This window comes from Gossypium arboreum, chromosome 5 (assembly GCF_025698485.1).
Source record: "Gossypium arboreum isolate Shixiya-1 chromosome 5, ASM2569848v2, whole genome shotgun sequence".
Classification (NCBI taxonomy): Eukaryota; Viridiplantae; Streptophyta; class Magnoliopsida; order Malvales; family Malvaceae; genus Gossypium; species Gossypium arboreum.
In genome coordinates this window covers 21,497,288-21,523,356 of record NC_069074.1, presented here as the reverse complement: position 1 = coordinate 21,523,356, position 26,069 = coordinate 21,497,288, and the positions used below count along the sequence as shown (strand labels likewise).

The window sequence follows — 26,069 nt, the reverse complement described above, 5'->3', positions numbered from 1 at the left end:
ATATATAAAAATTAGATTTAGATTTTATAAATAGTGAAAATTAAGAGATATCAAATATAAAAATATAATATTCATAATTGTTTTCATATCTATAAATTTCTTCCATGTCTTTTAATAGTGGATTTGAGATTCCTAAAAATTTATGAATTTGACAAACTCATGTTTTTTATATATTTCAAATATATTATATTGAAAGTGAACTAATTTATTTATAATATAACCATTTTATTTTTACAATTTAATTTAAATTCAAATTTTCAAATTAACACAATATTACTAATTTGATTAATAGCAGACTAAGTCTTAATTTCATTTATATCGACATTGTTATTAATACAAGATGATATAAGTTCAAATACATTGACACATATTTATCTAAAGAGTTATATTCAAGCTTTCTTCAAAATCTATTATATTAAACCATTTATATAAGTTACAATTAGAATATACTTCTAACTTCACTTTAAGAAATTCGAATCTCTCTTAAGCATACTCTGACCTCTCTCTTGGTCTCTCTTCTCGCGCTCAATGCTCTTCACCTCCTCTGCTATCTTCGTCTTGTCAATCAAGGCCACAAAAAAATCGCTCCCTTTGAGAAGCTATTAAAACTCTCATATCATATCTCAGTCCCTCCTCGAACCAAATACTCCTCTCATAGTCATTCGAAACCAGATCGCACGCATACCTGTACAATCTCAGAAACTTAGCCTCATACCCGGCCACAGACCTCTCACTCTGAACTAAGCTCATAAACTCACGTCTACGAGCCTCCACATAACTCGCCCCCACGTACTTACTTTGGAAGGTGCTTTTGAAGAAATCCCAAGTGATCTATTCAAGCTCGGCACCCCTCAATTTCTGTATAGGAGTGCATTCGATGTTATTCATAATATGTTTGGTGGCCTCTAACCAGCACTCGGCCACTATAGGGTTAAATCCAGTGACACCCCTAAACAACTCAGCACCATTCTACTAGAGTCGTTCAGTAATCGACCCTTGGCTCCTAGATCCAGAATGAGTCCCAGCGACCCTCTCCCAAACTCGCAGCATAACTTGGGATAGTGCGTCGTCCCTAGTTGTCGGAGTCTAAAACCCAGTCTCAGCAGTAAGAGTACTAATAACCTCGCTAGTCTCCAGATTGAGCATACTACCCATAGAGGATGACTCTGCTCGAGCTCATCCTTGACGCTCGCGGTGCCCAATGAGAACCACGTCCATGACTACTGCGTGAACTCATTATCTAAATTTATCTACAATGCCAGAAGTTCACAAATAAGTTCAGAGTTCTCATCAGATATCTCATTTCACAGTTCATACCATAATCTTTAACCTAAAACACTAGTTTAGTTACAACAATATTTTCTAGCTAAATAATACAGCTAAGACAAAAGTACTTACAAGTTCGACGTCGGAGACTCAGTCTTTCATAAAATCAGTTTTCAAAGTTAATCATATAAATGTTTTATTCAAAACCATACTTTTCATAAAAATGAGAGCCTAGAAAACACAGCCCGAGTTTTGAAACCTGGCTCTAATACCACTAAATGTAATACTCCAAATCCAGCCTAGACCATATGACCAAGTCTGGAGAGCTACATCAACTCTTTTAGAGAAAAAAATCCAACCTTTAATAATTAGAGTTTAAACAATTAGAGACATTTAAAAGTTTATAATCAGAATGTAAAACCGAACATTTAAAGTCCACAAACCTAAAAAGATAGTAACAATGTAAAACCAAATAGCATAACAAGTTAGTTAAACAATCTGGCTGAGCTCTCGATCAAGTCTGAGGGTTACTTGAAATTCAAACAACAGTCAAAGTGAGTTTACATATTCAGTGTGTAACTTATGAATTAAATATGTACAGACGGTCTCGATCTTACTTTCAAATATTATTTAGTCGGATATCATAATCAGAAACGGATACAGAACATATCATATATAGTTACAAATTCAAAAACGGAACATATTAGATATAATTTCAGATTCAGACACAAATGTAGAGTTCTACCAACATCCGCTACACACTATCTTTGACCATCCCAGGACACCATTTAGGGTATCAAATACTCATCCAGCCCTACACACCACTAAGTGTCGATATGACACATTTCAGAATGATTACAGACTATCTGCCAAATCAGAATGCGATAAACTGCCAGAATTATATATAAGCTTCTGGCTCAACCACTAAAATTAGTAGATTATTAAACTGCTACACTTCCTCCTTTATACACTCTCAACCCAATGCAAATGCAGATTTAACAGATATTAAATCTATGTATATGGTAATACCAATTCAGACCACAATCATACAATGTTGTTGCACTTATTTATCAGGTATCACGTCAATACATGTATGTAAACAATAGAATATTTAGTAACAGATCATTAGATAACTAATTTTCTACCTAAATCAGATCATACGGACCCTATGGTAGACCTACGTTTAATTTGAACAATATTTATAGTCCTACGAAAAATTTCAGAATTTGACCCATACGCCCGTGTGGATTCACACAGCCTGGATGGCTGGCCCGTGTAGTTCACATGGCCTGGCACACGATTGGGTGGCTCAAACAGTGGGTTACACGGTCTGGCATACAGCCCCACACATGTCCGTGTGACTCAAGAACTCAAATACATCTCATATGAACTAGATATATGCCCGTGTCCTTGGTTCGTATGACTCAAACTCCAAAACAATGAGTTACACGGCCTGGACACACATCCGTGTCTCTAGCCCGTATGACTCTAAAGCCAAAATAGTGAGTTACATGGCATGGATACACGCTTGTATCCTTAGCCTGTTTGACTCTAAAGCTAAAACAATGAGTTACACAGCCTAGACACACGCCTTACATGGCATGGATACACGCTTGTGTCCTTAGCCTGTTTGACTCTAAAGCTAAAATAATGAGTTACACGGCCTAGACACACGCCCGTGTCCCTAGCCCCGTGTGACTTTAAATCCAAAATAGTGAATTACATGACCTTACATACGGCCGTGTGGCATCGACAGCCATGTTTTTTGGTCTCTATCATTCGCAAGTTTTCGAGTTTTCGTTACACACCTAGTATAGATTCGATGCCAGAGCAATACAGGGAAATCGAAACCTAAAAACGAAAATCAAATAACCAATTTAACGAAACAACCGAACTAAATGCTAAATAAACCACCATCAACATTCATCTAAAACTTCGACACACAACCCCCAAATGAACGAAATATGCTTACCTGCGAACCAACAACACACACTCGAATCCTAGGTAGGAGGAGGAACATTAGGCATCTTTTGATCTTCCCCTAAACATATCGAAACAACAACCAAGACAAGAGCAATTAAAACACAACGATAGAGTTTGAGGGAAAAACTCCAATTTACAACGAATCCAACTCAAACAATAAATTAACCCGTAAAATCTTAAACAATGAATTAACCCGTAAAATCTTACCTTAACGAATGACACCGAACATAGAATGACACAATTCAATAATTCGCACCATAACAGAGTAAAAAGAAGATCACAAAATAACGAGCAAGAACAGAAATAAATAAAAAGAAGATGTAATACCCCGAAAATTTTTACAGTAAAATATTATCCGTGATATAGTAAAATAAGGAAATAAAGTGACAAAAAGGGAATTTTTGAGTGATGTCAATATTGAGAAGTATATTATGATATATTAATTCAAGAAAGGACTAAATTGCAAAGATGAGAAAAGTCTTGTTGCACAAGAGTAAATACTCAAAATTTAAGTGGTTGAAGTGTAAATATAAAAAATTTAAAGGACTAATGGTGCAAATATTTTAAGGGTGGAATGATCTAGAAACCAAGAAAAATTGATGAATTAGGACCAAATTGAATAGGTAAAAAATTTATGAGGGACTAAATCGCAATTTTACCAAATTAAGTGATGACTCAATGATGGAATTCTAAAAGATCATGAAGGGCAAAATGGTCAATTAATTAAGAGAGAGAATTCTAGAATATAATGATTATGTTGATGATATTTTAAATTAATTAATTAGATAAATATTATTTTATTAATATTTTATGAGATGTTTATTATTATTATATTATTATATTATTATTTATTTAGTATAAAAGGAAGGAAAGATGAAGAATTATCAACAAATTTCCTTTCCCATGCAAACTAACGTAAGATAAGAAGAAGAAAAGAAGTTTGCTTTCTTTACAATTTAGTCCTTCCACCAAAAATTCATTATTTTCACCTAAAATTGAAAGAATTTCCATAGCCATCAAGAGAGAAAGATAGCAAGGAGATGATGGGGAGCAAGAATATCAAGTTGGATTTAAGAAATCGAAGCTGGAGGAGAGAGAAAATCAAGTTAAAGATTGAAGTCAATAAGAAAAGGTAAGTACATCAAGATTTCAATATGTTTTTAAGTTTGTTATTATTGATAAAGCATGGAAATAATGTTATAGTAGAGTTTTCTTACATAAGGTCCTATGTTCTTGATATGTTAGTGAAGAAAAAATAAGAGAAGGTGATGAGAAATGGTGTAGAAAAGAAAATAAGGATGTTATAACATGGTAATTAATATCTTGTACTAAAACAGTTTTGGACAGCAGCAGTAGTCTAACTTTGAAAAATCATCAAAAATTGTAGAAATCTAATTATAGGATGAATAAAATATGAAATTAAATATTATTAAGTCTAGTTTCTTATAGAAGAAATTATGTAAGCAATGGAATCTAAATCATGAGATATGATGAATTTTGTGAGACAAGGTCAGAATGATTACGGGTTCCCCTGTTCTGAATTTGTAAAATCATAAAAAAATTGGATAAAAATAATTAATTTTTATATGTTTAGAATCCTGAATGAGTCTATTTTCAATAGAAACAAATATGAACATCATTCAATTCTGTACAAGGAGATAATTAATTTTTAGTGAAGAAGGGTCACAAACTGCTTGATGAGAATAGGGATAACTTTAAAGAATAAACTGTACTTATTGACTAAACCAAAAATTCTGAAAATTTTATGGTAAGAATATATATGAGTCTAGTTTCAGGTAAAATTATCAGATCTTAATTTGGCGTCCTATAGCTCCAGATATAAATAATTTAGTGACTATGACACAGATGGACAACTTGAATATTCATAAAAGTAAATAATAAATATTATAGATAATGTTACTTACAAGTGTGCTACATACATCAAGGATGTGGAATGGAGAGGAGGAGGAGGAAAAATGACCAAATTGCATGAAATGGATTATTTTATTATTTAAATTACAAAATTGAATGAAATTATTAATTTAGTTCAAGATCGGGGGAAAACATGTTTTAAGGATTAAATTGAAAAGTGTTGAAATTATGGAAAATTTTGATATTTTATAGAATTCATGGACTGTGATCAATATATATATGAGAATAATAGCTGGAAATAAGGATTAAATTGCAAGAATTTTATTTTCCTTACCCTAAGGACGAAATCATCATTAATTAAAAGTTTAGGGGCAAAATGGTAATTTTGCCTAGAGCATTAATTAAATGCATTAGAAGATGAAATGAATGAAAATGATGATCAAATTTATTTATAAATATTCGGACGACTCAAATATGAGACTTGATCGTGGAAAAGAAAAGATATCGGATTAATGAAATTATAAACACAAACAAGCAATGAGGTAAGTTTGTGTAACTTGAATTGTATTTTAAATACTTGAAATATGTGGTTATGTGATGAAAATATGATTTGAATGTTCAATTCATGATATTTGATGAAATATTGATAATACTCGATATAAATTGAAAATAAATCCCAGTTGAATGAAAGGAAAATTCGATAGATCTCGAAAAGGAATTGACGGTAAAAGGATCTAGCCGGACGGGTGATCCTATCTGATATAGCCCTCCAGAAGAATACGTGTAAAATGGATTTAGCCGGACGGGTAATCCGAATTAGGTCTGAATTTAGCTTGACCGGTAATTGGATCCAAGCTCATTAGAGTAATTATCGTTCTGAGGATTTAGCTTTGGACCGGTAATCCGACAATACTCTATGAGTTTATATTATAGGGATTTAGCTTTGGTGGTAATCCCTTTGTAAGGATGAGGTTCATGGAGTGTGCTCTTTGATATGAAATGTGTAAGACCATGGTTGAAAGATACCATGACACTGATATGAAATGTGTAAGACCATGGTTGAAAGATACCATGGCAACGTGATATGAAATGAACAAGACCATGGTTGAAAGATACCATGGCAACATGACGAAAATGAGTAAGACCATAGTTGAAAGACACTATGGCATCATGTCAAAGATAAATAAGACCGTGGATGGGAGACGCCTAACATCTGTTGAACAATTGATATTCGGGTAATATGTATCGGATGACGAATGGTTATATGAAATAATTATGAATATAGATAAACGAAATAAGTATAAGTATGTTAAGTTTGATATAAGCTATTACCGGAATAAATATACATAAAATATATGGAAATGATGGAGCATGAAATATTGATATAATGAAATGAATGATATATGCTTATGAAGAAAAGGTAAGAGCATGATATGTTTCATGACATGTACATATATGATTATCTTTGATATGTTGATACAAGGAAATCATGTAAGTTGAGACTATTATTAAACTCAAGTGCGATATGTCGAGAAAATAGATATATCAATGTTGAATTTATATGAGATATGTGCAAGTATACTAACAATGTTGTTGTTTGATGCTTATACAAGTGTCAAACTGTTGATTGAATGGTAATATATTTATTTATATGATGCATTGAATCGGTAAGTATTTAATTTTTTTTTTAGTGATCTGTAAATGGTAGTAATGTTCTGAAACCCTGTTCTGGCAGCGGATACAGGTTAGGGGTGTTGCAGAAGAAAACAATCATGAAAACAAAAAAATGGAAGGAATGACGTAAGAGGGAAAACTTTCTTTTTTTCTAAACATATTTAATTAATTAAAAGTAAACTAATTATCACACCGTGTAAAAAGAATATGTCCTTTTTGCTTATGTTAAGACTTGAACTCAAGATCACAAGTATATAAAAACTTAACCATTAAACCAACATGCTCATTCTTAACATAGAAACACACAAAATTAAACTTAATCCAAGAAGTTAAAGGATTGGGGTTAAACCAAAATAAATAGCAAAACCCCAAAAGAAAGAATTGAACCCCACTCTAGAACATACAAGCATAGCACTTAGCCACAATTACAGAAACTTCATTATAACAAGATTTAACAAACACACAAATTTTTGAGGCGTTACAGCTAAACTTGTTATTATGCTAATTTAAAAAGCTGTCACATCATCTTTCCGTTAGCTATTTAACAGGCAGTGGTAAAAAAAGAAAAAGACAAAATTAAATAATTAAGTGATCATTTTATAACTTTTCATAATTTAGTGACTAAAACAAAAAATTACTAATAATTAGATAGCTACCAATATAGTTTACTCAAATACTTATATAAATACACAAAACATAACACGTAAAGTGTGAAATTATGCAGCAGATAAATAATTGTTTTGTTGACTATTGCATGGAGAAGTAAAGGGTGACTTGAGAGTTATGTATTTAATGTAAAAAAAGGTGTTAAATGCTAAGCAGCATTATGAAATGATTAGAATATTGATACAGGCATGGGTTGTGAAGTGGTGGATTGATTGGATGGAATTTAACTCTTTTAAACGGGAAAGGTCATTTTAGAGGAGAAGACAACTACACGCTGGATTGGTATTCACAATAAACTTTGCACATTGTGATTTTAATTAGTGTTTCGGCTTTTGAGCCCTTCAATGGATCTTCTCCTTATTTAACAACAACATAAGAAAGGAAACAAACAATTGCCTACCTCTGCTATACTTGTTTCATTTTGTTCTTCATTTTATTTCTTACATTAACTTTGTGCAAATTTCCACGCAAAGTTGACTAAGCCACACCACTAATCAATTGTCAGTATCATATTAGCAGCAAATTCCCTTTTATGTAAATCATTTCTCTTTTAATTTTATTTCTTTAAGGATTTAATTTCTCTTTAAAAAATTAATTTATTATGCAATTAAAACTCAGATTTTTGTTCAGAAAAAATTCATTCATCTAATATAATAAAGGGAACAAATTTTCCATCCTAGTTAGGACAATTATTGCTACAATATGTATTTATTCATAAAATATTCTTCTTTTCGTTCTATTGCAATTTTTCTTTCAAATTGGGTCGGATACTTTGTAATAGCGGAGCTAGAAAAATTTTATGGAGGCCAAAATGAAATTGTATATTTTATAATAATAAATATATTTCACCATTTTAATAGTCTATTTTATAATTTTTAAAAATTAAATTTAATTTTATCATTTTTGATGAGCTAAAATGTAATTTTACTATTTCTAATTCAAAATTTTATAAATTATAAAAACCTAAATAGAAAATCTTTTATTTTAAAGGGGACAAAACCCCTACCAACCCCCTTAGCTCCACCATTGATTCTTCGTCAACCCTTGAAGCAATTAATAAGACCAGTAGAGAAAACAACTAAAATAAAAAATGAAGAACTAATATCCAAAACTACTTGGAGCTGCAATTTTTTCTTGCATTAAGTACTAACAAAAATAAGAAGATATTATAGGAAAAGGTAGGGATTTAGACTTTGGGGGCATGATTTTGATCATTTTTGGATCCACAGAAAATAACATGTCCAAAACTTGTCCCATTAGCATTACAAAGCTAAAACTTGCACTCCCCATACATACATACATACATACATACATACATACATATATATATATATTGATTCCTTCTAGTAGCATGGAAATTGGGCTTGGTAAAATTCCTTTTTGGCCACGCTAATTAATATAACTGTACGGCGGCAACCGTCTCGCCTTTGGCGGAGACACCGGATCTGGCAACAGATGAAGCGGCGGCTTGTTTCTTGGATGCTATCGAACATTTCTCTTTTTTCTCGTCTTGGTTCATTTGTTGTTGCCTGCACTCTAGGCTGCAAAATGCACTATCACCCCTGCAATTAAGCAAATAAATAAAGTTCCATCATGAGTTAATCGTGTAATGATAATGATTCATCATGAAAAAGATTGAACTTGAATTTTCCAACCAAATAAATTGTCTATCATTAAGCTTTACCCCAAAATAAATATTAAATTCAATCTATTAAACAAAAAACCAGACAATTGAAAGTTTCTGACATCAATAATCTAGACATGATCTAGAAATTCTTCTACTTTTCAGAAGTTGAGATTTAAGATTCCAACTTTGTTCTTACTTTATAAAAAAATTGTCAGATAATGTACTAAATATACATATTTAATCAAAATATGCCATTTTTTTTAAAAGAAAAGAGGAGGAAGGGAAAAATAAATAAATAACCTGTACATATAAATATCACGTCCAGGAACAAGGCGACGTCTGCAAAGACCGCAAGACCTTAAGAAATGAGAGGTTTCCATAAAATCAGCTGAGTGTCTCCTATGAACTCTAGGTGACACAGTCGCCAACGACTGCTGATCTAAACCTCCATCATCAGCCTGTATCTGTGGACCCCAAACGCCAGCTTGCTGTTTAGGGTGGTTTTTAAAAGGGTTAAGTGGATCAGGCGGTGGAGCTGCTTCAGCAACGTTGCTTGTGTTTAGATCAAAAGTGATCTCCATCAAGCTTGTCGTTCTCTTCATCGGTTGCCTCGGCCTCGGTCTCTTCCCTAGCTGCATCTTCTTCTTTCGTTATTTTCTTGACAAAAAGGTCTCCAAAGGGAAAACAGACAGGTGAAGAAGTGGAGAAGTGGAGATGGGGCAGATAAAAGAAGAGCCAGAAACCCAGGAATGAATCTCAGCCCTTCATTTCGTTTTCTTTAATGTTGCTAGTTTATGGTATTTGGCATCATATCATATCATTGCAAATCCACGTCATACTAATAATAAAATTAAATTATGTGTATAAATGATACGGTAAGCTTAGGATACTCTAAACTTCCCAAATGACGGCTTTAGTTTGTTTTCAGTTTCTAAGTGCCAATTAGAAACGGAGATTTTATATTTGGTCTCACATTAAATTATTTATTGCACCTAAGTTGGTAGAAAAAAAATTACATACTTCTGACCCCAAAATTTAAAAATACGGAAAGCAATCATTTTATGTCCATTTCAGAAAGCCTAATATTATATTTAATTTTCATCTCCACCATTTTATAATTATTTGTATTTATATATCACATCTTTGAATAATTAGAGTATTATTAGGGTAATAATCTCGGTTTTTATAATTATAAGAATTTTTTAAATATATTTAATTGATAGAGCGTAATTATATGATAATTGTTTATATAATGATTGGTAATATAAAATATAATCACATCACTACATAATTTTATATTTTAAAAATAATATTAATTATTATAAAAATTTGTCAATAATATATGTTAGTCCAAATTTTTTCAATAATACCATTATAATAACTTGGGAGGAACCCACTTACTCATCGTCATTACTGGTTAGTCCTTGACTGCATATAAATAATTGATAATAAATATTATGTAATTTAATTAAAATTATTATAAATAATTAATAATAATAATTTAATTTGTTAAATATTCAATAGGTCAAAATATAAAAATAAAATTCTCCTGTAAACATCAAATTATTTAAATGAAATTGGCAAAATAACATATAATCATATTTTAAACTTAAAATACTATAATTTTATTATATAGATAGTTTATTAAAATTAAATCATATATAAAATTTAAATTATTTCCGTCGAAATTAAGCCTCATTGACATCAGATCTTAAATTCAATTTTTGGGTAATCTCTTCCTCCTCTCATTATAAAAAAAAAAAGGTTGAATTTAATTTAAACTTGAATCGTTTTTTAATTATTTTTTATTTTTCTCAACCCTAAATGTTATATAAAAAATTAAGATTATATAAACTTTATATACAATATATAGTTGTAACTTGAAAACGACATATACTAAATTCAAAAAAGAAAAAAGAAAATGCCATATGCTTCAACTTCCAATGATAGAGAGGCTGCTGCTGTGCCACAATAGTATACAGTCTGCTGGAAACCTGTGTAGTAGTTGTATAGTACTGTCTAATATTTATTTTCACAATTAAAGTACATTTAATGGAATCTGGTTTTGTTTTTAGTAAACTGAGTTTTCACTTTTATCTACGCTTGGTTTGGGTTTTGTATTACCCAGACAAAAAGGTTGTTTATTATTATTATGCCAATGGTGCCTCTTTAAATTAGGTGAAAAATGCCTCTCTTACGTACGGGACCATGTTGCCATAATCTCATGATGGCATGATATAATATTTACCTTAAAAAAAAAACTGATTGGATATTTATTAATAATTTGATGGGTGATTTTAATACACAACAAGTGTATCACTAATACATTTTTCTTTATCATATTCGGCTATAAATGTACATACATAGATATATGCTTATATTTTATATTGCTCTTCCTTTTGAATTTTGATTAAAAAAATAAGATTAAAATTGAAATTATTCTCCACCTTATTATCAAACAAAGTAAAACAAATGGCAGCAAATAGAGGCACGATTCAATCGGAAAAAAAAAAGAAAAAAAAAGTATGCATTTTGTGTTTACACACATTATGAGAGAGAGAGAAAACAAAATCAGATACAGGAATGCTAGTAAGATGCCTCCTCTTTTATTCATATATAGGAGAAGAAGAAGAAGAAGAAGAGGACGGTGGAATAATTAAAAGAAAATCAAGAGAATTTACGAAGAAAAACAAAATAAAGCTACAGATTCTATATACAAAAAGCAAAACCAGAAATCCAGATGAAGCCAAGTGTTGAATGGATCTCCAAAGCTGATGAGTCGAGTCTCCGCACCTTTGCTCTTCCATTGATCCAGCATCAATTATTTTGGAGGTTGGCTGAGCCCCTGTATATATGCCCACTTCAACTGGTTAAATAATTTATTATTTCATTCGTAAACGAATGTCCTTGGGAAATCTAAGCTCATAGTTAAGTTGAACTTAAAAAGGCAAAAAAAAAAAAAAAAAAGTGCAGTGGAGCACATATATCCAAGGCTATGATTTATCAGTTACCATCAACTCTTAAAGTACTTGTATATTTGGATAATTTATGACCTTTAGATAAAAATTAATTGTTTTGCTGCATGGTTGAGAAATCCCATTTTGGGTATGTAGTTTTCTTGTCTTATTTATATAAGCTCTTCAATTGAAGCCTAGTGGTCCCAAAATAACAATTATGATTCCAAGTTCCTTTTAATTCAGATTTTACGTAATTGGTTGAGATATTATTGAGGGTAAGAAAAATTAACATGGGCCGTTATCATTTCAACGTTTTTTCTGTCATTTTAACTTTCTCGGCGGTTAGCACTGGATGGGACAACCTGTTTCTCATTATTCTGCCCATAATTCAGCATTGGAAAGCTAGTATAGCCCTAATTTATATATGCTTCCCAGAATAGTTTCTTAGCCAAATTTATCACAACTATACCGTAATATATGGTTAATATATAGTTGGTGTTGGTGGTTAGGGTATTTCATGACTTACAATTGAATTTTATTAATAAAATTTAAAATTTTATAAATAAAATTGCATATAGTTTTAATATATTGTATGTTATCATTGCTTCTATTAATATATATATATATATATATATAATTAATAATTTAGTATAGAAGGAAGTGTCCACTCACCTATTCACCAAATTTTTGTGGTGACAATTTTTATATTTAGTTGTTGACAATTTATTAAACATTATATTTAAGTTATGTTAATTTTTGGTGAGCATCTAACTTGTTATGGAAGATCATACTGCTATGAATATTAATAATTGATTTGGATCGAAATTTCTCAAAACAATCTTTTAGATTATGAATTTTAAATTGGATCATAATTTTAAGTTGCTAAAGAGTTCATATATATATTATATGTTATTATATTTTATATTATATTAATAATATTACTGTTTTATTGGAATTTATTAGATATTGGATTGTAAGCAAGTCTCGAATCCATGTCTATATATTTGAGAGACTATCATAGAAAAATGTAATGAAAATTAGACACTTAATCTATTATGGAGAGGTGTAAGTGTGCTATTTTTTAAGTAAAACATGTAGTTATGGTTTTACTATTGTTGTCACAGGGTTGATCATAGTGGTGAGAAGTTTGTATCTTTAAAGTGCAAGAGTGGGGGAAATAATCACAGTGTGTGCAGTTGAGTAGGTTGACATTGTAATTGTTGAAGAAAGTACATACTTTTTACTGAGTTAGGCTTTACAAACGTAACGTAATCGAATTGTATTTTTATTTTCATGTGATCTATATATTTTTCTATTTCCTTTAGCGTCTGGACAAGTGCACATAAACTTAAGTACCAATTTTATTGTGTTGATTTTACTTTTAATAACGCACTTTTTACTAACAATATCTAATATGTTCTTTATTTATATTATTACGTGGTTTTAAAATTATTTTATATTTAAAATAAAAGATAGAAACTTTTATACATGTATTATTGGTAGAGCGCATCCATGACAGCGATAAGAAATGCGTTCATGAAGTGGAAAGTTGGGGATCTTGGTAAGCTCGATTATGTGAATCTGAGCTATAAAAATTCTCAAGCTACATTTTTATTTTTTAAAGCATTTGATTCTTTTAATGTGGAGAATATGCCAGGAATGAGTTAAGGGGAAAAAAAGTGCATATTCTTGTAGCATATATATGACTTTTCTTTTAATCACACTGTAGCTTGAAATCTGAGTGTTCCAGCATCTAGTTTTTAAGATTAGCATAGATGCTTTGGGAAAAGCATGTATATATGAAATAGTTACCCCCTAGATATTTGGCTTCCAAATCACAGTTGAAATCTTCAACAGTAACTTCATCCTCTATTTTTAATTATTATTTAAAAGAATTAAAACTAGAATTGATATGATATGATATTTTTAAAGAATTATTCTCTATTTATGATTTGAAACATATAATATGGAGTCTTTTCCATTATTGAAATATTAAATAGTTGTAGACATTTGTTGTTATATTAAAGTGAGCCAGCTTTTTTCTTTACTAAAAATGAAGACGACCGAAGAACGAGATGGAAGTTTGGGAGACAGCAGGAAGAAGACCTTGAAACCAAATTTTAAGAATCCATCCATGGCAGGTTCCCCCCACCCCCCCAAAAAAAAAAAAAAGAAGTCCGTAATATGTTGTTGTTGTTTATTAATGGCCTAAAACCCTAAATTGCTTTGGCTGTCTATGGATTTATCTTTCACCTAACCACATCTAAATATCCAATTTGGCACAGTAAAAGCATTAAGTTCTAGTGTAATGATAAAACTGGGTATGAATGAATCATTACTTTGTAAAATGACATCGAACATATCTTGAATTTATATATAAATTTTATTTCCAGTGTCATTTTATTTCGTGGTCTTACTTGAGAAACAGGTAAGCAGAAGTTGAGGTGTCCACATTAGTGTAACAAATTGTTGTTTTCTTCGTAACTTTCTTTTCTGCAAATGAAATTGTAAAAGCAAAGGTGATTTTTATTTTTTATTTTGCTTGTGACCTACGTTTTGCTCACTCTTAATTTCTCTCTGTCTAGTGGGAGATGTCCGTATAGTGTGCCTTCTAAACAAGTTAATTGTTTGTCACCCACCATAACTAAAACAAAAATCTACTCCATCTTCCTAACGTTGATAATGTTAGAGGTATTAATGGTTGGGTTGGATTGGGTTAGATTTAAATTCGATCTATTTTTATTATAAATAGTTATTTTAGTCTGATCCAATTTGAGACGTGGGTTTTAAATTTTGTTTAAATTTATTTATATTTATAAATAATTAATTTAAATCTATTTAAGTTTGTCTATATATATTTTATTTATTTGAGATCTATACTATTAATAAAATCTCTTATTAAGTTGGTATCATAAATCAATCAAGTACCAACTTAGTTAGGAAATTATAAAATGACATTTTTATATTTAAAAATTATATTATTTGAGGATATTTTGGCCCTTTTAATTTTAAAAAATAATAATATGTATATAGTGCAATTTGGACCAATGTCAATCAATTATATTTAGAAAACTTTAAATTTACCACTCAATCAAATATTTATTTTGATTTACTTATTTATTTTAATTTTATTATGCGCATTTTATTACGTCCATCAATTGTATTAATAATATTGTTGATTGAGATTGTGTCATAAATTAACTCAACCTTGACTTAGCATTGATAACAACACTATGATAAATAATTACATTATTTAGTAACCTTAATCTAATTTTTATTTTAACTCGTGTTATTATTAGTTAGTTCTAAATCATATATTTCATTATTTATATCATATTATTTTAAATATATATATTCTAAATACGTATTTTTAACACGCATACGTGTGTGATAAAGTTTTCAATATATTTAATATTGATGTTATAAAGTAGTATGTTTAATTTAATATATATGCTATAAGCCACATAATATCCTTTCTTCCACTCAGCTTTTTAGCCCATTCATCCCTGTTATAATGTTCACTGATATTCAATTTCCTATTTGGTGACTTTGGTTACATTCATTTCCTGTTTTCTATTAAAATTTAATTTGAATTAGGAATTTCGAAGCTTAATTAAATTACTTTTTTCTTTTAAATTAATCCTGAGATGAATTTGTAAATGCCATAAATTTTAATTTTTTTGCTTTTACTCAAAATTTTTTTATCTTCTACTCTAATTACGAATTTATGCGTATTTTTATTACTAGTAGTAATACCTGTAAATCAATTTTTTCCTTTTATCATCATTATTATTTCCATTAAAATTATTTCTTTAATCTTATTAAATTTAATTCTAAAATATCACTTCTCCATTGGCCATACCACACAATTAGGATCGTGTTACTTTGAATTAATATAATTTCAAATTGCAAACATTTTAAGGTCGTTAAATGCATTCTCACTTCTTTGGATCATAGCTGACAATGAATGGACTTGATGACCCAATAAATATAAACTGACAAAAACAAAACGAAAAACTACATTATTAAAACATGATTTGTGCCACCTTTAGAACATATATATTTGTAATTTGAAAATACAACCCTTTTTTTTTTTTATGGCTGTTTTTTGGGTTGAGAATTGGGAACATTTTAATATTGCAACCTTTATTGCCTACCAAGAGGTGCTCCTATTGATGCCCCAAGTCCAGAACCGAAGGGCCTAAACCTTAAAGCTTGATATAGCCGTTGTTGATCATCCACTCCAGGCTCCAATGTTTGTTAACGTTCTTCAGAGTCCAGTATGCCCAACCAAAACTTGCCCTCCCATACACCTCCATTTGAGCCTCCGCCAACCGTTGGTAATCCTCTTTACCAGCTCCAACAACTTGCCACTCAGCCACCCATTCCCCTGAAAAATGACCATCACTCATTTCATTTACACTCGCCATTAATGAATGAATATCATAAACATTTCAATTTACATGAGAACCGACCATCCATCCTTACCGACAAAAGTTAGAGGACCATTAGATGTTGTAACATAATTCAGCTGCGAGGACCGATTGTTGTATACAAAATCAATGTTCTGTTGGAGTGTCATGTTGTTAAACTTGTCTTCGAAAAGGTTGTAATAATGTACATCAATAACAGATCGCTTAAAGCCACTGGCCATCGGAAACAGCTCCCTCGGTTCCATCGGTCCTAGCCTGTTCGACATCACCACGAAAGCTGTTGAAGTGTGCCTACGCACGGCGGCGTAACCGGCTTTGTAGTATTCGATCACGCTCGACAGTGTTGCTCCCGGTGAGAGGGGCTCGTTGATGAGCTCGACTGCATAAAGGCTTGGGCTTTTTGCATATCTATATTCAAGGACCAAAAGGCATCATAATTCATAATGAAGTTAGAGCTGATAACTAATTATGTAATTGAGTTTCAATGAAGAAAATGGATTCATTGTTTTGACCTGGATGTTAAGAAATCTATGACAGCTACTGTTTGGGTTATGGTTTCATCTGTTTTGCCCCATTCCTGGGAGCTATCTCTGGAACCGCTGTGCTCCCAGCCATTTTGTGAACCAGGTGCAGCATGTAGATCAATTATAACTTTTAATCCATATTTCCTACACACACACACAAAAAAAAAAGAAGGAAAATTTGTAACATCATTGGGGAATATGAATTTCGTATTGATAAGATTCAGTTTGAGTGAATTGATAAAAAGTAGTTGTTTACAGGGGAAGAAAAAAGTTTGAGTGAATTGATAAAAAGTAGTTGTTTACAGGGGAAGAAAAAGGAACTTACTTTGCCCATTGGAAGGCATTGTCTAATGCTTGCAACGAGCCGCCAACAAAGGGCGGAGGTGGTGTCGGATCGCTGGCGATCCACCATCCTACTGGTATTCTCACAGCATTTAGCCCATTTTGTGATATGAATTCGAAGTCTTTTTCCACAATGAATGTCCTCCAATGCTCCTAAGAATAAGATAAAATATTGAACATCACACGATATCATTACAAGATCTAAAAAATAATAATTAAAATAATACCAATAAGATCACAAGCTATATAATAAAAGTTATAAATCTGTCAATAACTATGAGATAGGAATGGCAATTTTAAAGCCACCCAAACTGTTCCATACCACCATTTGGAGGTCATCAAGTCAACAGCCAACAGCCAACGCCGACACTAATGTCAAAGGCCAAATTTGTCTTATGAATTTTAAACTATCTTATAATGGTTTTTCATATTAGTTGAAAATATCCCCCCCCCCACCCCCCGGTCCCCCCACTCTTTTTTTTCATCATAATGACAACTAATTAATTAAAAAAAAGAGACTATCTCTTGAAGTTGAGATTGATTTGTTGATATTGCATTACACATTTTAAACATTATTAATATGCAATTAAATATATTCATAATGAAACCAAAAAAAAAAGTAATTATCTTAGTGAGGCAGCACATACCCTCATGACTTGTGGAGCATTTTCAGGGCCATAGCCATTGGTCACTTGAAACTCGCCCTCCAACCTTCCTGTCATCTTCATCACAAATACTGATGGATCATCGTCTCCCCATCCTTTATTTCCTTGCGAATCAGCCGTCACCACTTCTTCTGTTTTTGCCTGCATTTTACATCTTTTCTTCAAAAGGCATACACTTATTGGACACCATTATTTACTTATACACTGCATGCATATCTTAAGAAAGCACTTTTTCAGTGGTGTTGAGAAAGGGAATACCTAACAAATATAAAAAATTCAATGTCTTAATATCCCAATTAAACTTGCTTGCCTTTCATCCCACAGTGAAATGCCGACCTAGATGGATAATGAAAGGTCTTTCTTAGTGGGCCGAACAAGCTTTTGCAAAGACTTGCAAGTTACAATTACCTGTAAATAGTACCCATTTGGGGCTTTGATCCGAACCCGGTTCTTATCATCGGAGTTCCGCAAAATCTCGAAGGTCTCTGAATGTCCAGGAGCTTTTGAGATAGCTACTATGCCAATCCCATTCTCGTCCGTGTCAACTCCAATGAATTGCTTCCCAAAGACCCTAAAATTAAAAGCTGTCTCATTGATCCTCCACAGCTGTTTCATACCAGTCGGGAAACAAATTTGAAGTCACAAACGCTGAATTAATGAAATAACATAGGAAAAAACTTGTTCAGACAAAAAGTATAGCTTCCATTACCCTGAAGGTTTCCCAGCCAGAAGCAGTTGTCCGGTTGGCAACTATGATACTTCCTCCACCTTGCTCGGCGGAAAGATATTTCCCGGTTGTTACTGACTTAAACTGAAGTGCAGTTCCATCCTGATCATCATATCAATGAGGCACAGAAATAGAACTGGAGTTAATTATATACTGTATTCTATTGTTTCATGAATTTGTATATAGTGGTGAATGGTTATTCTGAAAGAAAGGGTTTAATCTCCAAACCAGAAAATCTTTGTTGACGATGCCATCAAAAAGGGAAGGTTTAATCCAACCTTCGGTCACAAGCCAACCTCCTAGATTAACTGCTCGAATCCGGAAATTCGGATCTACCCTTCCCTGACAGCAAGATAAAACCAAAGACAGGACACACATGCTTAATAGATGCATTGTTGACGACACTAACATTTTGATGTTTCTTTTGTTTTCGCTCTCGTATGCCGGCCTCTAGAATTCAGTTCCCTATGTATAATACATATAAATTAAATCACAGTGGCTGGAGACAAGAGTTACAGAGCTGAATGTTGACTTCGAAATGGCTTGGTTCAGCTGGTTGAGTGGTTGACTATTTATGAGTGCTTTTGCAAAATCAAGTTCAAGTTCATCAATAATTTCATTTGGTGGGTGATGTTTGACCACCAGTATTAATCATATCCCCCAGTTCTGGCATGATCCAACGTTGAATTATATATTTTTTCTCGCCTCACCCAAGCAGATTGAAGGTTGACATCCAAGTTTTACCCGCCAAAGCTGGAATAATGAAATGAATTAAGAAGCACTATTATTATGGTCAAAGAAAGTTGCTGGATACGTTGTCTTTTAATGAACACAAGAGAAGATGGAGGCTGACTAAGAAAATGTTTGTTTTTTAACCGAATTTTCTATATAATAAAAATACCTCATGCATGACATAACTCACCATTCTCATGCACTGAACTGAATTCTCGGGAAATAAAATTAAAAAAATTTAAGAAGGTTTGAAAAAAGAAGAAGAGAATGTTCTGAAACTCATATTAATTGGCAGTGAAGGGGTTGACACAAAAGTTGTTCTAATGACAAAACCTTGCTTTCATAAGCAAAGCTTATACTTACTATTTAGTACTCATTACTGTTGCAATATCGGATCACAATATATTGTAATTACTGTTTAGTGGAAAGGGAAAGTAGTGGAAGCCCTCATGTTTCTACATACAGGACACTTGATGAGGCGACGGCCATTAAACAATTTCAAAAACAGATATTGCATTTACATCTATCCAACATTAAGCGTTACATATACCTAAGAAGTATATATAAATAGATAAAGTAAATGTTGCGTTTCTCACTTCTCTTTGTTCTTTAATGTTGAGTACTTAAACGTGGAGCACCATCAAGATTTCAGTGCCTTCTGACGTCTTTTATCTTTGGAGACCAATTCCATTCACTATCCGACAAGCTTCAGAAGATATCTAGCAAGATTCACGCCATGTTTTCGTACAAAAAGTTCATATTTATATGAAGTCCAGGATGCTCCCTTTGTGACCCGGTGCTATGGTACCCGTCTGTGAAGGAGCAATGATCGATAGAGATGGAGGCACCGTTGACTGAGAAAAAAGTGGAACTCGGCGGTTTTTTTTGCTAAGTTGTAACTATCTATAAATTACCAGTTGACGGTCAGAGAGTGGAATAGTCTTCTTTAGCCAGAGGGCACCGAAAACAAGTCTAGGGGAAAGAAACATGCGGCTTTTTTCCCATATATCTGAAATAAAAAGATTAATTAGCAAAAATAGATTTGAAATAGTTGAAGTCGGCACCTCTAGGTGTCGTCTTCTACATATATTTTTTGAGCTCAAATAAAAAATAGGCAAATATTATAAATAGTTTCCATATCTTATCAAACTTTCATAATAACTAGTTTCGATTGTATCTTTTGTTTTTCAGTTTTAGGTTTCAAGCCACCTGAAACCCATCAATATTGTATTGAAACAAGGAGAAATAAACAATTGAACTTAGCTAAACTTAATTATTATAGAAGTTTGATCAAATATTTATAATATTTGCCCATTTTTCATTTGAGCCCAAAAATATATAGATAGATAGAAAAGGTGCCGACTTTGAAGTTGAGTGCTGCACGGTCAGACTTCAACTATTTCACTAATTAATCTTTTTATTTCATATCTATGTATAAACCAAATGGAAATGAGCATCAATTTCAGAAGCATCTGAGGCCTTAACAAAGCAATAAACCGAATTGTTGTAGGTGCAGAAGCCCACTCCATTAAGCTCACCCAAACATTGGCACAGTTGTAAACTGGCCCATGTTTGCATTGGGGTTTTAAATCCAAATAGTGTGTTGATGGGCCATAGTCCAAAGGAAAAAGTCTGTGTCTAGGAACTTGGGGGTGCGAGGGAGTAAATGTAGTAGGACATGCAACTTCCTTTGAAACAGTATTGCCAAAAAATGCTATCCCACAATTCCAAGGTTCATTGATTCAATATTCCATTTTACCTTTTAGGAACTTGAATTGAAGAAGCTGAGATGCAATGCATAATAACTCTTACCAAATTAAGGGGAGCCTCGATAAGGAAATTTTTAAAAAAATCTCATTTTATTTTATTGTACATTTTCTCTCAAGTTCTATTTTTATCGCCAGTTAATCAATACAACCCCTTATAAAAACTAGTATATTATCGATTATGCTTACACCTACCATAAATTTAACTTGATTTAGGAGCAATAATCGAAGGGATAATTCTCAACCATGTATGACATTTATTCACCTCACAAATCACCACATGTCATTATGTTCAGTGTTACAGGATTTATTCTCATCTTCCTCTCCACTTTCTCCCATTTACTTGTTTGCAATAACTCTTCTCTCTCTTTCAAACAACCTTATATAAAAGAAACTATTTCGGGAAAACCAAACAGCAATTACATTCGAGTTATCCCAATTAAAAATCTTAAATACAAATTTCACCAATAAAATTATATAAAAAGAAATTTATAAAAATTTAAAAATAAATATGGTTTTTGAGTGAATAAAAAGGGAAATTGTCATTAAGCTGTTGGGAGCGTGACACATGAGAAGAAAACATGATCCACAGACAGCAACAACGATTGTTTCTATATAACCTTAGAGTCTGCAAATTTATTGCAGCATACTAAAACAACTCACAGTTTGTCTCTTTCAAACTTTGTTTTATTTTGTCCCTTGAAATTGACATTTTAAATTTGTGAACTCTCTCTACCCCTCTCCTTCTCCGTCGACTGTATTTTTTTTCCTCGTATTATTAGTATAAACTCTCATTATATTCACATTTTTCTTTGCCTCGGTTTCTTCGCTGTTGGCCTATATAACCTACCAAGTTATTTCGTGCACCTAACAAAGCAAAGTCGCAACCAACCTCTTTTTCCCTTTTAGCATTAGATTTTTGGGTTCTGGATTGTTGTCTTAAAGGTTTGATTTCTTCTTGCCCATCAATTTTGTCTTTTCTTTTCTTTTCTTTTTTTGGGATTTTCGTTGTCCTGAAATTTATAATGTTTATTTGATTAAATGGGATGAATCCCCGATGTGAGTAATGTTAAATCTGAGTCTTTGATTGGGAAAACCTTTTGATTCTTGTATCTGTCAAATTATTTTTAACTAATATTATTATGATCGACTTGTTGGCATCCGAAAAATATTAGCCTTTTCTTCATTTTCTTTTTCTCTCAAAGAAATAGCTTTCCTTTTTCTCTGATGAGGTTATCGTAGATCGTGTTGTTGCTTGCTGGAGCTTGTTAAACGATTAGATTCTTAATCTGCCTTAAGAATAATTTAACTGATGATTTAGAATGAAATGAAATCCTTAGTGGCATGGTCATAATCAACTGTTATTTTGCTCTAGCTTTCTTTTCCAGTAGTGCAATGGAAGGGAACATGTGTATGTCAATAGTGAGGACTTTCTCCTGTATATTTGTGCTTCATTTTGTCAAGTTACAGAATATGTTCATAGTTTAGTGCTTGCTTATCTTGATTTTTCAGAATGGCCAATGCTATGTTGCACCTAACAGTTGGGACTCTTCAACTTCATGGCAGTTCTGGAATTCATTTCCAAGGTGGAAATAATTCAGTGAGATTGGTTCCCAAAGGTTTCAAGGTGGAAGTTGGGTTCTGCAAGAGAGGGATTTGTAGTTCCGGAGAGAAGAAATTCAGTATTATTCAAGCCTCAGCTTCTCAAACCTCTGTTTTTGATCCTGTTTTATCTCCCTCTAACAATGGCACGCATGAATCTCTCAAGAAATCAAGTAAGCCCGACCAGACCATATGCATAGTTTTCCTACTTAATGAGCGAATATTATAGCAACGCACCATTTCTCTTCATGATTATTAGCTCAATTCAACTGCCCTATATTTGCACTTTCTTCACTAGTTGTTTTATGGCAAACTGCTAAACAACATTGATTCCAACTGATGAAAATGATTTGTTGTTTCCTCATATAACAATGGAAAAATTAGTTTCACTTTTGTGAAATCTTCTGATTGTTTTCTTCAACTGGTTCTCATTGCAGATGAAGCAGCTTTGATACTGATTCGCCATGGGGAGTCTTTATGGAATGAAAAGAACCTGTTTACAGGTTGCGTTGATGTGCCTTTAACCAAGAAGGGAGTGGAAGAGGCAATTGAAGCCGGCAAAAGAATCAGCAACATACCTGTCGACATGATATTTACATCAGCACTAATTCGTGCACAGATGACCGCTATGCTAGCCATGACACAGCACCGAAGAAAGAAGGTAACTTGAGGGGAAAAAAATCATGATAAATTAAGGCACTACTGGCTGCTTTGTGATACCGTATGCCCAGTGTTCATCAGTCATTAGTAAAATTATTGACATGTTTAAACGGATTTGAGCTATCGAAAATCGTTTATTTACTTACGAAGTTCTGAGTGTGGTTATCTTTTTTTATCATTCTTTGGTTTATTAGACTGATTAACTTTTTAAAATTGTACTGTTTGCAGGTGCCAATTATCATGCATAATGAGAATGAGCAAGCAAGGGTATGGAGTCAAATACATAGTGAAGACACCATAAAACAATCAATTCCAGTTATAGCAGCTTGGCAATTGAATGAAAGAATGTAATCACTTTTTCTTTTTCTTTGTATCAAGAAGAACGAAGTTATATTGCTATTGCTTTTTTTATTGTCCTTTTATTGGTTGTCTCAATTTTTCAATCTTCTTTTATGAATGATTCATGCACTCTCCTCTTTGTGCAGGTATGGAGAATTACAAGGTCTCAATAAACAGGAAACTGCAGATAGATTTGGGAAGGAAAAAGTTCATGAGTGGCGTAGAAGTTATGATATACCACCACCAAATGGCGAGAGTTTGGAAATGTGTGCTGAAAGAGCTGTTGCATATTTTAAAGATGAGGTAATGTCTACATCGGGTTTTGTCTGATATCTAATTAGGTTGATATTTTTATCATATGTTGGGGTCTATGCCTTGTCTAACTTTAGAGATTCAAGTTCTTTAATGTGACTTATTTGGAACCTGACAACCAACTTATTGTTTGGTAGATTGAACCCCAACTTCTATCTGGAAAGAATGTCATGATTGCTGCACATGGGAACTCCTTAAGGTCTATCATTATGTATCTTGATAAGTTAACCTCACAGGAGGTATGGATCCGCCTCTTTGTTGCATTCATGATGTTTTTAGTTTTCTTGGTGCTCTTGTTTTAACGCTAAGGCTACATTTCTTCTGTATTCTTTATGAGACAGGTTATCAGCTTAGAACTATCAACCGGGATACCCATGCTTTACATTTTTAAAGAGGGGAAGTTCATTAGAAGGGGAAGTCCCATCGCACCAACAGAGGCTGGAGTTTATGCTTATACTAGGGTATGCAACTTCCTCTCATCATTGTCCTTGATCATTATGAACCTGTGTAAATGCTTTCACCCTACTGGTTCTATATACCTGCTTTTGCTTCACAAAGCATAAAATTCATAAGTCAATTCAAAGTTATAAAGGAGTTAGGATAGAAAAGCCAGAGTAGGTATTGTTTCATTACCTTTTGACAAGGGAAGGAGATGAAAAGGAGCTTGGAATTCACCAATTGTGTGTGATTTCAGAATATTGCAATAGTCCATGCCTTAAACTTTTGTAGTGCAAGGTATTTGGAATTTGCAGCAGGAAGTGTTATCTGTATCAATATGCAAATATGGCCATCTCGTTCTATAAATATATTAAAGCTGCTTAGTTCTTTTTTTTGTAAACTCTTTTAGCTGTCAAATTGGTAATACAAGTTAATGCTTTCATCACATGATATGTTTTCAGGAATGATAACTAAATCTTTTTTCGGGTTATACTATTATAGATTAAGAATCATGATTGCTTCCCCTTCTTGACATGTAGTATTTGGCTACTCTCTTTTGCTTGAAACCAGTATCTTGCTGAAGTAAAATGGAAAAAACCTGATTGATATAAAATGGAAAAAACTTCTGTTTTGAGACATACATGGAAAAGACCTGATTGATATAAAATGAGCCTTTTTTTTGTTGAATTCTTTGGGTGGACATTAATCTAGAAAGTATACTTATATATAGTCCTACGTTTGGTACTGAATATCTCAAACTCAAAAGGAAATAGAACACAAAAGCTTAGTATAATTAATCATTATTATTATCATTATCCTCTTGTTTTGAGGAACTTTTTTCTTATTTCTTACCTGAAATTATTAAAGCTTGATGGAGAAGACTAATGCTTTCTACCAATTGAAATTTTTGCAGAAGTTGGCTCAGTACAGGCAGAAACTAGATGAGATGTTGCATTGACATGCCCCTTTTCAGTATAGGTAACATCAAATTCTGGCTTTTATCTAGCTCCCTTTCCCACTCACATAATTTTACAGTTTCTTTCCCTTGTTCCCTAGGAGAGCCTACTTGCATGATCATTTACATCTACGATTGCATTAGTTGTTATGTCGGGCCAAATACCTAAGGTCAGCTACTGTCACAGTTGATTTTTCTTTTGGTTGCGGTAATCTTATAGTTCCATCCTTATAATTCTAGTTACGTGCATCTCTGGAAAAGATAGTGATCCCTACAACGGATATACATACAGCAATAAGAACTTTACTTCATTTGTCTTTTGTATTGAGAAACTATGGAGTGCAATTTTGAATATTCTTTTCCCCTCAAATTTGAATAATTTTGTTTTAAAATGGCCCATCGTTAATGGGGCAAAATAAGCTTTCAGGTCCCATGGCCCTGGATGTGCAAGGGATAAGGCATTAAGGCCTCTTCCCTTGAAGCCTTGGTTTCATTCATGGAGGATAAAGGCAAACTCAATTGCCTTTCA

General features: G+C 32.5%; 3 protein-coding genes across 4 annotated transcripts; 1 reads left to right on the top strand and 2 right to left on the bottom strand.

Annotated features, from left to right (window-relative positions):
* Positions 1-8,576: 8,576 nt before the first annotated feature.
* Positions 8,577-9,901, bottom strand: LOC108469169 (FCS-Like Zinc finger 6-like). Its single transcript, XM_017770060.2, has 2 exons — positions 9,389-9,901; positions 8,577-9,023 (listed from the first exon to the last, which is right to left on the bottom strand). The coding sequence occupies exons 1-2, from the start codon at positions 9,724-9,726 to the stop codon at positions 8,855-8,857; spliced, it is 507 nt and encodes a 168-aa protein (XP_017625549.1). The 5' UTR covers positions 9,727-9,901; the 3' UTR covers positions 8,577-8,854.
* A 6,019-nt stretch (positions 9,902-15,920) lies between these two features.
* Positions 15,921-19,759, bottom strand: LOC108468138 (probable glucan 1,3-beta-glucosidase A). Its single transcript, XM_017769001.2, has 8 exons — positions 18,965-19,759; positions 18,719-18,838; positions 18,418-18,615; positions 17,992-18,150; positions 17,328-17,497; positions 16,991-17,146; positions 16,534-16,886; positions 15,921-16,435 (listed from the first exon to the last, which is right to left on the bottom strand). The coding sequence occupies exons 1-8, from the start codon at positions 19,145-19,147 to the stop codon at positions 16,254-16,256; spliced, it is 1,521 nt and encodes a 506-aa protein (XP_017624490.1). The 5' UTR covers positions 19,148-19,759; the 3' UTR covers positions 15,921-16,253.
* Positions 19,760-21,775: 2,016 nt separating this feature from the next.
* Positions 21,776-25,910, top strand: LOC108469931 (2,3-bisphosphoglycerate-dependent phosphoglycerate mutase 1-like). 2 transcript variants are annotated; one of them, XM_017771057.2, is made up of 9 exons: positions 21,776-22,179; positions 22,747-23,009; positions 23,274-23,497; positions 23,725-23,843; positions 23,982-24,138; positions 24,285-24,386; positions 24,489-24,608; positions 25,499-25,563; positions 25,642-25,910. In XM_017771057.2, the coding sequence occupies exons 2-8, from the start codon at positions 22,748-22,750 to the stop codon at positions 25,541-25,543; spliced, it is 1,029 nt and encodes a 342-aa protein (XP_017626546.1). In that variant the 5' UTR covers positions 21,776-22,179; position 22,747; the 3' UTR covers positions 25,544-25,563; positions 25,642-25,910. The 2 variants fall into 2 exon arrangements, with proteins under 2 accessions (XP_017626546.1, XP_017626545.1); XM_017771056.2 differs by having other exon boundaries at positions 25,499-25,910.
* Positions 25,911-26,069: the final 159 nt, after the last annotated feature.